General features: G+C 25.4%; 1 protein-coding gene across 1 annotated transcript; it reads left to right on the top strand.

The window, feature by feature from the left end:
• Positions 1-3385: 3385 nt before the first annotated feature.
• On the top strand, positions 3386-9297 carry LOC145845958 (dolichyl-diphosphooligosaccharide--protein glycosyltransferase 48 kDa subunit-like). The gene is made up of 9 exons (XM_082952926.1): positions 3386-3506; positions 4474-4584; positions 5293-5429; positions 5681-5826; positions 6098-6239; positions 7607-7707; positions 7916-8060; positions 8263-8502; positions 8859-9297. The coding sequence occupies exons 1-9, from the start codon at positions 3389-3391 to the stop codon at positions 9006-9008; spliced, it is 1290 nt and encodes a 429-aa protein (XP_082809052.1). The 5' UTR covers positions 3386-3388; the 3' UTR covers positions 9009-9297.
• The last annotated feature ends 4126 nt before the right edge of the window (positions 9298-13423 follow it).

Below are 13423 nucleotides of genomic sequence, written 5' to 3'. Positions count from 1 at the left end.
TCATTCTTATGTAATTTATTACTCAAATGTTTCATTAAAATACTCAAAATTTATTCAATGATACAGAAATTTATTAATTGATCAATATCTAGTTTTTGAAAGTAATTTTAACATTAATTACTAAATAGCACTACTGTTATAGGTTTAAGTTAAATAATAAAAAGTTATATAAAGGCTAAAAGAAAATTACAGCATTTTCTTTTACCTTACATAAAAATTTTATTCTAAAAATATTGTTAACGAATTAAACAATAAGTATATTGTAACTAGAACAAATGTTTTAATTTTAAAAGGAAGAAATAACTTATCAGCATTTCAAAATTTAATTTTAAAAACTGTTAAAAAAAAATCCTGAAAATTTTAATAATGTCTTTTTCTAGTGCAAAATGTTTATGATAAAATGTCAAAAACTTAGATTTTTATTTATTTGAAGTAAAGTTTAAAAGAGTTTTTTTAACTTATTTAAATCATATTTTATCATAAATTTCTTTTTATATAAATGATATAAGCTTGTTTTGTGCTAATTTTTTCAGAACCATGGCCTTCATCTACGCAAAAAATCAAATTATAGATGTTACTAGCAAAGTTATATTAAAATAAGAAAGTATATTAAACCATTAACTGTTTACATACTTTTTTTTTGTTGTAGTTGCTTTTTAAAATAGAATAAAATTAAAAATATTCATAAAAGTTTGAATAATTTTTAGTAAATATTATAAAACAAAAAAAATTCTATTTTTTTTAACATTTTAGTAGGTGTACTGTATTAAATACTTAGATTTCATTACAATATGCTTATTTTTTATTTAAACAGCCAGTTTGTTTTTGAATGTCGAATACGGCTACGTAGGAAGACAATTTCACTTGAATTGAATAGTAAATGGATGCGTGTCACTGTGTTGAACGATACGCTTCAGTGATCAGCAAAAACTAAGCAAAGTTGTTTGATATCATAAGCAACATAATTGAAACAACTTTTGTCATGAAATTTATGAAAAAGCTATAGGTTACCACCATAGAGTTATGATACCAAGTACAAGGAATAATTTTTTATCGGTTTAACAAATTTAGCACTGATATAATTATTACAAAAAAAAAAAACAAAGAAAAAGTGCAAGCTATATCTCCATTAAAAAAAAACTTTTTATTTGTTTTAATTAGCTTTTATTTAAGTTTTTAAAGCCATTGTTAGGACCCCTACACCGTCAGGCCACACATATATAGTGTAAACCAAGCATTATTGAATCAATTGTTTTTATGTATATGTGTTGGCCATGGGTTTTGATCTTGCAACCTTCAACTCAGAAAGTTTTCAAAGCTGTCATTAGGACTCCTACACCATCAAACCACTTAAAAAAAAACATGTTAATATACTTTTAAACTGAAACTAAAGTATTTAAATGCTAGAGTTTTAGGTAAAACTAAAAAATAAATAAATTTACTTGTCTAAATATATCACTTATAAGTTTAAGGCCATTGGGGGGTTAAGGCATTTTTTATAACAAAATAGCATCAGCTATTATAAGATAGCTTAAGGTATTAGTTATAATGAATCTTTAAGGTTAACAAAGACTATGAAATAAGAATGTAAAATTTTTAAATATTTTTTAAGATAAGATGTACTTTTTAAAATGTTTTCAATGCACTTGAAACAATTTTATGTGACAAAGTTAAATTTAGTGCATAGGGTTGTCCAACTTTTTTTATTACTGAAAATAAAACTAAATCTTTTCCCCAGAAAACGTTTATTGTTGCAAGGGGTAGAGTTTGAGACTGATGTTTTTTACCATAAATTCTTATATGAAAGCTTTAAGGACAAACTACAAGCAACTTTTTAAAGAATTAAAATTTTTTATTTATCTTCTGAGATATTGCAATTTTTGTGAAAACTTTCCAAACAAATGTATGGACCCCAATTTTTTTGCAATTATTTTTCTTGAAATCACTTATAATGTATCTTCTCCTTTATTTTTCGAGCTAGAGACCTCAAAATTTCATAAAAGGTTCCTTTTATTTTATAGTTTAGATGCTTTGAATGTTGCAAATTTAAAAATATTAAAAAATAAAACTGAGATAAAACTTGTCGTAGACAAGACGTTAAAAGGTATCTATAGTGTGCAACTTGATAGCCGACAGGTTTTTTTGTGAACTAGGTTCTAAGAGCAAACTTTTTTTATGGTTCAATAAACTATTATTACTAAATAAGATCAACTTGTAAGATCAAGGTGGACCTCCCTATGCCCTTAAAAATCCTGTAAGTAAGTTAAGAAATGAAATTAATGAAACATAACTGAAATTCAAGCCAATATTAAAAAAAATATGAGTAAATCAAATTGTAAATTTCCTTTTGATGATAATTATATATTTTCACAAAAAAAGGAGCAAATTGTATTTTGTTGCCCCTTATCAAGTTTTAATTTGTGTTTAATTTTAAATGAACATTGTAAAGTGTAATGTTTGAAAGAAGTAAAACCTTTATTGCCATAGTATTTGGTAAACACTCACTAGCATAAAACTGTACATATGAAAAAAAAAATTAAATTCCTAATAAAACTTTCTACAATAAAACAAAACTGTTTTATAATTTAATTATTTTACACTTACAACAATATTGAATTCTAACTATTGTATACTAAAAGTACTTTTATGGTTGTCACAATATGTACAAACATATATACAAATAAAAATCATTTTTAAGTTAAACATATGTTAATAAGTAGTTATAATAGTACTAAAACAAGCACTTTTATGTTCATCCATGAAAATATTATATTTCTGTTAATTAATAGTAGTATAAGTTCAAGCATTTATTAATGCTAATGGCAATGATCACATAACTGTTTGTTGAGAAAACTTGCTATAATTTTTTATTTTGAGGGTGACTGAGCTTTAAGACTCATTGTATATGTTTAACCAAGTATTTGGCAAATGGCATGCCACCAGGAGTTCTATACATAGTATAAGATATACAAGTTATATATAATTTAATTGAAGTTTTTTTTTCTAACAATTTTTTGAATAACTTACATATAAAAAGAGTAATTATTTGTTTTTAATAGAATTTTTTACATTTACAATCACATAGGTTAGTACATGCTGATTAGTTAGTATAATTTAATAAAATTTATATATTTAAACCTGATGACTTTTAGTAAATTTCTACTTAATAACTGTTTGTTTTTGTTAAATATAAACCTAAATATTTTATCTTATCCATACTTACAGTTTGTACATATTTCAATATTTTTTATGTAGCAATTTTCAAGTTTTATACTATTAACAGAATCAAAATGAAATATATTTTATTACCATGTCCTATAATTTGTACATAAATTATATACATTTTTATGTACTAGTGTTTAAATTTCATTATATCAACAGAATCATAATGAAATATATAATATCACTTCTGTTATTGGCCACGTTGGCCTACTCAAAAACTCTTGTTCTTTACGACAACATTGACATCAAGGAGACCCATAGCAAATTCTTTGATGCTCTCAAAAGTTAGTTTAAATTCAATAGCTTTTGTAAATCTATAAATCTTCTAATCATAATGTTGTATTTATAAATGTTCTTATCTATATATGTGGTTGATTGCCACAACACTTTGATGAGTTATTATATTAGTTATTTTCGTTAGTTACTATTTTTGATCGTGAGGTTTGTTAAAATTAGAATTTTAATTACATATTATAATGATTTTAAAAGTAATTTTTTTATGATTGCAGCAATGTTCTGGCATTGTGCCAATCCTGTGAAGTATTTTGCATCACTATATAGCACATAGCTGCCTGTTAAAACTATAGCTCAATATATTTTATTGAGATACTATTAATATTATTATTGTATTAGTTGTTTATATGGACTATTAATATTGATTATAAGTTGTTGTTAAAATGAGAATTTTATAATGCTACAATGACTTAGAAAGTCATATTTATGTTTAAAAAAATCTAAAGTACTATTAGAGTTGGAACTGTTTTAAATATAAAGAGTAAAAAAATAACTCAATACTTAAAAAAATTCATCAGAGTTAAGTTGTCCAAAATGAAGTTTATTTTATTAGATATAGTACTTTTCAACTTGTATTTATAGAAATGTTGCATTTTAACCATGTTTTATAGTTTTGAAACATTAAAGAAAAATAATTTTTCTAAACATTTTTACTCATTATTTCTAAGACTATGTTGTTATAAAAATATTTAATAAGTTTTGCTTTTAATTGAATTATTTTTTAATTTGAAAATTAATCTTTTTACCTTTCAACTACAATCTCTCAAACTGATTTTTGTAAACTCTCTTTTTAATTTAACTTCAAATAGTTTTTCCCATTTATTAGATATTGACCAATCACTATTTTTTTTTGCTAATTAACGCTCCCTTGTAAGGGCAACATTGCATACTTTAGAGCACCATGTTTTATACATATAATATATATCAATTACATACTAATTTATCCATTTTTAACAGCAAGTGGTGAAGAACTAGTATTCAAATCAGCGGATGATCCTTCAATTGACTTGTTCAAATATGGTGTTAGATTGTACCAAAACCTCGTTCTTTTCTGCCCATCTGTTGAAGGTTGGTTTTATTTAATTTAATTAAAATTGGTTAGAAAAATAAAGTTAGTATATAGTTATTAAAGAACTGAAAGTATAGTTTTAATTATTGCCTATAAATAACATTTATTTCAAATTAATAAATATTATTAAATTTAAAATGCTTAAAATATTTTATTAGAAATTTTTCAAGTTATTTCATTGACTAATATAAATTATGTTTTGTAAGTTTTATTGTACCATATTGATTGACTGTGCATTTAAATTTGTACAACTTTAAATAAAAACAAAGCAACTAATTTATTGAAAATAAAAAAAATATATTTGTACAATTAAATTGAGTTCCTATAAAAGTTTTTTTAGAGAATGATACTGTATTTTAAACTACAACAAGTTAAGTTAGAAGAGAAACGTTGATTTAATAAATGACTTGAAGCTTATTTAGATTTTCATACAAATTGAAAAACTTAAAATTTTGAAATCAAAAAAACAATTTTTTAAACCTTTAATTGTCAACCAATTCATAAATTCTCAGATAAAAATTTTTACACTTTACTATACAAACAAAGTAAAAATAAAGTTATGTCTTTTAACTGTCCCAATAGTAAATAAACTAAGATTATTTTTCTTTATCTCTATGTCACTTACAATGAAATTAGTTTAAATTAATATAAAAAAATTCAATAAAAACTGTACTTTTTTTATTTTATTAATTTGTATTTCTTAATAGACTTTGGAGGTTCAGTAAAGGTATCAACATTGAACGATTTCGTTGATGATGGTGGCAACGTGTTGGCTGGTGCTGATTCGTCAATTGGTGAGCCAATCAGAGAGTTTGCTGCTGAATGTGGTGTTGAGTATGATGAAGTTAGTTAAAATAAGTAGTAATTTTTGTAATCAATAGATTGATGAATGAATATTATGTATTTTGTTATTAAAAGAACAAGATGTTTTATTAAAAGTTATTGCGTTTAATTTTTTATATGAGGAGTGTTCAAAAATTTATTTAGTTTTAATAGCATAAAATTACTCAGCTTATAAAACTGACCTTAATAATGCAGATATCATTGATAAAATTAAATATAAATAGTTATAAATGTAACATTTTATTTAAATAGGAAAGAACAGCAGTAATTGATCATCATAACGCTGATATCAGTGACAAGGGTTCCCACACAAAACTTGTTGTTGACAGCAAATTGCTGATTGATGCCGAAGTTATTACTGGCAAAGTTGAATCTCCACTTCTGTTCAAGGGTGTTGGGTTGGTAATTATTTTATTATTAAATTATAATTGTTTGTTTACTTAGTACTCTTTCAGTAGTTAACAAAGCTTGGGTACTTAAAACACGTATTTATCAGTACCAAAACTAAACTTAAACATTTGGGAAATAAATGCAATGGAAATTATATCATATATATATTTTAATAATTTACTCGTGTGCAATTTTGAAACGCTAATGTACACATTAGCATTTTCATTATTAACAGACTAATACATGTAATTTTTGTAACAAAATATTTTTCCCTCACAGTATGGTCCTTGATAGCGACAACGCATTAGCTCTTCCCATTTTGAAAGGAACTTCGACTTGTTACACTTATTTCCCCGATGAAGCTATTGATCAATACCCACATGCTGTTGGATCCAATACTGTTCTTATTGCTGCTATTCAAGTTAGTATTATGAAACAATTGTTTAAATAGTATTTCTAATAAGTAATCCGGTATTGATTTCTGCTTAAAATAGACAAAAATTAAAAGTATAAATTAATAATAGATACTTTTAAATATAACTGTTCAAAAATATAGGTTTGAACGTTTGATAACAAAAGATTCTAGTGAAATAACCTAGTGAAATAATAAAGAATATACCTTTAAATATATGTTTCTAAAGTTTTTTTTAACATGATAGATCACTTACTAACCCTGTATTGATATCTGCTAAAAGCTCATAAGTTACAAATTAAATTTAAAACTATTACTACTTTTTAACACAATAGATCACTTACTAGGACATCTAATACACTTTGTCTTTAAAGTTTAAATTATTTATTTATTACTATTTAAATGAGTATACTAACAGAAAAATATGTTATTATTACATAACTGATTATTTTTACATAGTTTTATCTGTAATTTCTGTTTGTTATTACATTTTAAATTTTTCTTAACTTTGTAGAATAATGACTGTGTATTTTTGTTGTGTAGCTCATCCTTCAATCATCATATTTTACACATTTACTTAGATATATATATTTTTTAATTTAACTGTTATATATGCACTGGTTATATACTTTCACCTATTATTTTTTAATTTATATATAAATAAGTAAACAAAGTTGAAAAACTTAATCTGTTAGTAGGACTATTATTCAAACTACTAGTAAATATTACTTTTGTTTTGAATTTTATTTTGGATGAATAAAATGTTTAAACACAAATATTACTTTTTAGAATATGTTGATAAGTTTTTTGCAAAAAAAATCATACAAGTTATAGCTGATTCAAATAAATAGAATTTTTTTCTTTGTTCAGTTAAACATTTAGTTAAATAATAATGATATATGTTTAAATTTTAGAACTTGAGTTTTTGAAACCTTATGAAATTTTTATCTGTTTTTAGTCGTTTTGATTAAAATGAAATTGATTAGATCAAATTTTCCTGTATTATTCCAATATATTGTTGTCATAATCTCATGTTAAAAGTTTTAAAATTCAGAACATTTTGTCTGCTTTTAGAATAAAATAAAGTTTAAATACAAATTATGGTGTTAAAAATTGATATACTGTTTAAACTTTAAACATTTCCAATCATCTACACTTTTGTTTCATTTACAGATCAGTAACAACTCTTGTATGTTATTTAATTGATTTTTTTGTTATAAAGTGCTTTAAAATATTTTTAATTTGCAAAGTAAATTTCTTCAAATTTACATCAGTTTAAATTGCTATTCTTGTACTCAAGAACTGATACCTCTCTTTTATCTACTTTCACATACAAAGTTACTTTATATTGTATTTATCATGTTTTCTTCTTACAGGCTCGCAACAACGCTCGTGTGTTGTTCAGCGGATCTTTAGATTTCTTCAGCAACGAATATTTTGAATCATCTGTTCAAAAATCCGGAGTCGGTGCTAAATTGTTAGTTGTTTAATAATTTATATATATATATATATAAATGATATACAGTACAAATGCTAATACAAAAATCATCATTTTCTATTTGAAATATGTGTACATAAATAAATATATTTTATAAACCAATCAAATAATTATTGAATGAATATAATGCAAGATATAAAAAGTTTCATTAAATTCTCAAAATAAATAACTATTTATTATATTTCAGGTTCGCCAAATCAGGAAACGAGGAATTGGCATCCGCACTGACTTCCTGGGTTTTCCAGAAATCAGGAGTCCTGAAATCAGGAGTCGTCAGCCACCATTTGCAGGGAGAAAGCAACACTCCTCAATCATACATCGTTATGGAAGATGTTTGTGAGTTGAAATTGTAAAATTGATGAATTAAAAATACACAACATTAAATGATACAGATAATTAATAAAAAACATCTGTATAAATTAATCACCCAACAAAAACTTTGTGTTTACCTTTTTTAAGTCACTTTATAAGTATGATACACATAATATATGTTTTATTTGTTTAAATCAAATAATTAGTCAATCCCTTTCACAGGAATACAGCATTGAGATTGAGGAACTGCAGCCGAACGGAGAATTCGCCCCTTACGCAAACGCTGATGACGTCATGCTGGAATTCGTCAGAATCGACCCGTTCGTGAGGACTGCGCTGAAGCAGGTGGGAGAAAGTAACAAGTACGCGGCCAAGTTCAAACTCCCGGATGTGTACGGCGTGTACCAGTTCAAAATCAACTACGCCAGATTGGGATACTCTTTCCTCAACACCGCTCACCAGGTATAAAAAAATATTCAAGTACTACTCATCAATTTTTGTAATTCGGATGTTAAGATATGTTTAAATTTAATTTTTAGTCTTTTTCTTTTAGTTTATAATTTTCATTTAGTTAAGCTTATCACTTGATACCATACTAGTTCGTTTAAAAACTCCAGAAGGCTAAAATTTTTCTACTAATTATAAATTAAAAACATTTTTTAACCATATAAAAAACTGCTGGTAAGTATAAAGTTTGTATCAGAAAACAAATAAATTAAATTATAGGTATGAATCCTTCCAATGCAACACTTTCAATATAAAAGATTCATTTTACGATTTAAAGTTAGTACAAATAAATAAAACAAATGAATTTATAGGTATCAGTCCGTCCACTTCAACACACCCAATATGAGAGATTCATCTTGTCAGCTTACCCATACTACACATCTGCTTTCAGCATGATGGTCGGTTTGTTCGTATTTTCACTTTTCTTCCTCTACCACTCCGATAAAAAGAAGGTTGAATAAATTAATAAAAAAATTAGTACATCTAAAAAAGTTTTAGCCTTGAAATTTAGTGCTTACACTGTTGTATGTTTAGTATACGATTCAAAAATTTATATAAAAATGTCTTTGAAAGCACTAATTAATATATAACATAACTAATTTATAACAAAACATTCTCTTTAGGTGTTATTTAATATTAGATAAATTTAAGTTAATTTATTTTATCACGAATTTTTCTAATTTGAAGCTTTTTAATTTGCAGTTATGTTTTAGAGCGTACATTCTTTGTTATTGTGTTCATCTTTTTTTTGTTTTTCCTATGTTATTTTGTTCTCATTTATTGAAATAAATAATACAAAATTTAAGTGCATTCCAAAATTGTTTGGATGATTATGCAGATGTGTTACAGAGCTATATCGGAAATAAATGTTTTTTTGTTAAAGTAGTATTATGAATTTATATTAGTTTAAGATAAAGCTATCAAACTTTTAAAATACCAAATAAAGAACCTATATTGAAATAGGCTATTTTAAAAAATATATACTTGGATATTTCTGTTACAATAGTATAGCTTTGAAAATATTGATATTTCGATAAGTTTACTTTTACTTTTTTTGAAAATCATTCAATACAGTTAAAAATAATTAAACATTTTACCTTACTGAGCGTTTACTTAGGCTGGTCCCCTTAGAATGATTTAAAAGTGTTACAGTTTCGTTCCCTAATCGAACCTATTCTAAAGCTATTCTTCAATTATTTTTATATTTTAGTTATAATTAATTTTCTTAATAATCATTTAGTTTTCTGCTACATCGCATCAAACCGCTTAAAGCCTGCTGAGTTCCTTTAAGCAGATTTTGTCAAAAAACCTGAAAATTGACAATTTAGGGGAAAAATCCGAGAAATTATAAAAGACCTGGAGTTTTAACTAAAAATAACAAAAAAACCTGGAATTTTAGATTATTTTTACGTGTAAAGTATGAAATTTCAATAAGATACCAAAAATTTATCATATAGATTAAAAAAAAGTATCATAAAAATAGTTTGTTGAAAAACACTTATGAAGTAGTTTTACAGTATCTTTTCAATTTTGTTTTACTGTTTAAATCAGTTTTATATTTATAATACAAATAGACCAAAAATCTTGTTCTGTAAAAAACCAGGAAGGAAATCAAAAAGCCTGTTTTTATTTTTCTAAAAACCTTTGGCGACCTTGTCAAAGCTTTGCGTTTTACGCTGTATATTTTGAAACATAAGAATCCTTTTTCTCTTGGTATTGTAATGGTTTCATTCAGTTTAAATCAGTGTTTCCCAAATGGGGGCAGATTGTAATAAGTCGAGGGACTAGTAAAATGTCAGACGGGGGGGGGGGCGGTTCAATATATTTGCAGTCATGTAATTTATAATTTTAGCGACTACTTTTCTAAATTGAGCTTTACAACATTTTACTCTGAGGTTGGATTAAACCAGGGTTTCCGAGAATGGACGATATCAATGGAAGTAATTGGTAAATTGGTGGTAATTACAAATATTAAAATTTATTCAAACTCATTCCAAAGGAAGTAGTTAAGAAGATAAAAGGATGGAAATAAGTTATGCAAATATTGCTAAAATCTGTTACTTCTGCTCCCAATGATTCTCAGGGTCAACAATATTGCTTTATTAACTATCTTGTTATCATTCTGACTATTTTACAAGACTTTACTTGCATTTATCATCATCTTGAGTATTTTTTGGAATTATGTTGAATTTTAAGGTCTTTCTTGCTCCCAACTGGTGTCTGCATGAATATGTTTACTTATCTGTTTTTTCAAAATATGGAGTTGTTGTAAAGATTTTCTGTTGCAAGAAAATATGTCAACAGTTTTTGAAGATTGAATAAATGTTTTCTGACGTTCTTGTAAGCCACCTAGTCTGGTTGTCATTATCCTAGAAAGATTTTGTAGTAAGATGTTTATAATTACCTAATATTAACTAAAAGACTTATTTGTATTTCTGATCTGTTGGCATAGCAACAGTCAGTTTTTCAAAATCTCAAAGACTGTAAATTAAACTTACATAAAAAGTGGTTTCATTGCTAGTTTAGATTTTATCACTGGTTAAGAAAAATGTTTATACGTTGTTAAATTCAAATACATTTCAAAAAACAATCTGAAACTTGTACGGCACATTTATAACAAGTACTTATTAAAATTAGTTTGAGATCTTATTACTATAAATTCATCTTATAAAAGTTGGTACAAATTGAATTAAAACGATAATTGCAACTGAAAAACCAGCCATTTTGGAAGTTACTAAATGTTTTTTTGGAACTCAAATAAAAATACTTTTTTCATTAACAAGTTTAGGTTTTCCCAAAGTTTAATCAATAATTCAAACTAGACCTATGTTGGAGAAGGTTATATTTATATGAAATAACTGGAAAATGAACTGATAAAAGTTATATGGTATTTTCACTTATTTACAGTTTACTATTTTATTATACTTGACAAGGTCAGAATTTATTCTCACCGAAATCTAGTATTGAAGAACATATTTAACTTGTTATAATATTATTATATGGTATCTTTAACTTTAAACCTTTTGTTTAATATGCTGTTACATTTCCCCCTTTATAATTTCATTTGCAGACTCTCCAAAGTTATAATTGTGCTTATTTTGCTGATCTCTTTAACTTAACAATGATAAATTTCGGGTTGTTATAGATGGTAGCAGTCGAGCTTATATTTATAGTAATTTATCAAATTGTTAGTCCATTGTTCTGATTCATTATGTTTACTCAAATATTTTTATTTAAGTATGTTGTTATTTTTTCAAAACTGAATGTTGTTCTAATTGAAATCATAATTTGTTCCTTTTCTGTACTTCCTACTTTATTTTTGACATATGGAGTTTTAAAGAGTACATACAGAACCTTATGTCCATAAGTTGCATTGGTTTCTCTTCAATGATGTTAGATACTTTGCAAGAACACGTCTAAAAGTTTTAAATGTTTTTACTGCGGTTCTTACGGGTTAGAGTAAGATGTCAAGAAACTAAATTTTTTAGATATATAAAATGTTGACTCAAAGTAGTTTCATAAACAAAAAATAAACAGTTTGTTTATTAGTACATGTAAGGCTTTTGACAAAACTTAGTTAAATATAAAAAATCCTCACAGGCACTGCTGTGTTGTAAAAGAATGCTTGAATAGTTTTGAGTTGCCAAAGTATCAACTCATTTAAATTTTGGGGTAAAAAAGTTTAATAAAGAGGAATAAAAAAAATACTTGTAATTCATATCTGTTTAAAGTTAACAATTTTTTCCTTCTTGTAATCAGGCTCTTAAATAACTCTGAGTGATATAGCCTGCAACTTTTTTTTAAAGAAAAGTCCTAAGTGAAATGTAGCTATTAAAAAAAAAATTAGAGATAATTTAATGTTTTATTTAGTCGACATCATACTTATACTAAAGTTTTGTACAGAAAATAAATGTTAGGTATGGTTTTCAATTTTCAGGACCTTTTTATTTTTGCAACTAAACTTTTGGTAAACTAATTTTGTTTTGACATGAAGCTTTTAAAAACATTTTGAAAACTTGATTCAACAAAACGCAGAACTTTTAAAACAAGATTTTGACTTCTAAAATTACATTGAGTAAAAGTTAGAAACAAATTATATAGACTTTATTTATCAGGACTTTTTATTTTTTTTTCTATTTTTCTCACACATACCTTTCGCAATACGGTGCTATGTTTACCTTATTTATTTTGCTAGTCTTGAATGCTAAAGTTTGTAATAGAAAAGATCAGGTACTAATCGGTATTTTGTGTTACTGTAAAAAGAAATAGTCTTAGTTTTCAAATTGATCACAAATTTTCATTATAATTTGTTTGATGAGTTAAGTAATGCATTTAAAAGTAAATCTGAATATGTTAACTGACTATTCTACAGTTGGAGAAAACTATGAGATAGAAATAATTAAAGTTTCACTAGCATTTAAAAGAAAAGATGCTGATACTGTTTCATCCCTTATTATCTTTTTCAATTTATTTAGTTATTTGTAATATAACGATTCTTTTACTATGCTCGATTTTCAGACGTTAACACAGTGTTAAATAATAATTTTAGAAAACTAAAATCATTTAATTTTTTTTATATGCAGAAGCTTTATATTAAAATATTCTGTAATCCGCTAAACTGGATTTTTTGTGATATTCTTTCTATGGATAAACTTTGTAGAAAAATTAACAAGTTTAAAGTACTGATTTTTTTTTGTTCAAAACAAGTTAACAACGATCGAACATAGTGTACCTTCTTATTTTAAAACTATTTTTATGCATTTGTTTAAGAAAGGTTACACTCTAAAAAGTTATAAAGTATTATCTTTGCATTTTGTTATCAAGGTATTAAAAAAAAAAGTTACAAATATAGAGTATCTGTATTGCTAATTTGTGC

The sequence above is a fragment of the Thalia democratica genome, unplaced genomic scaffold, assembly GCF_965202585.1.
Source record: "Thalia democratica unplaced genomic scaffold, ktThaDemo2.hap1.1 HAP1_SCAFFOLD_217, whole genome shotgun sequence".
Taxonomy (NCBI): domain Eukaryota; kingdom Metazoa; phylum Chordata; class Thaliacea; order Salpida; family Salpidae; genus Thalia; species Thalia democratica.
This window is presented reverse-complemented; position numbering and strand designations above follow the sequence as displayed.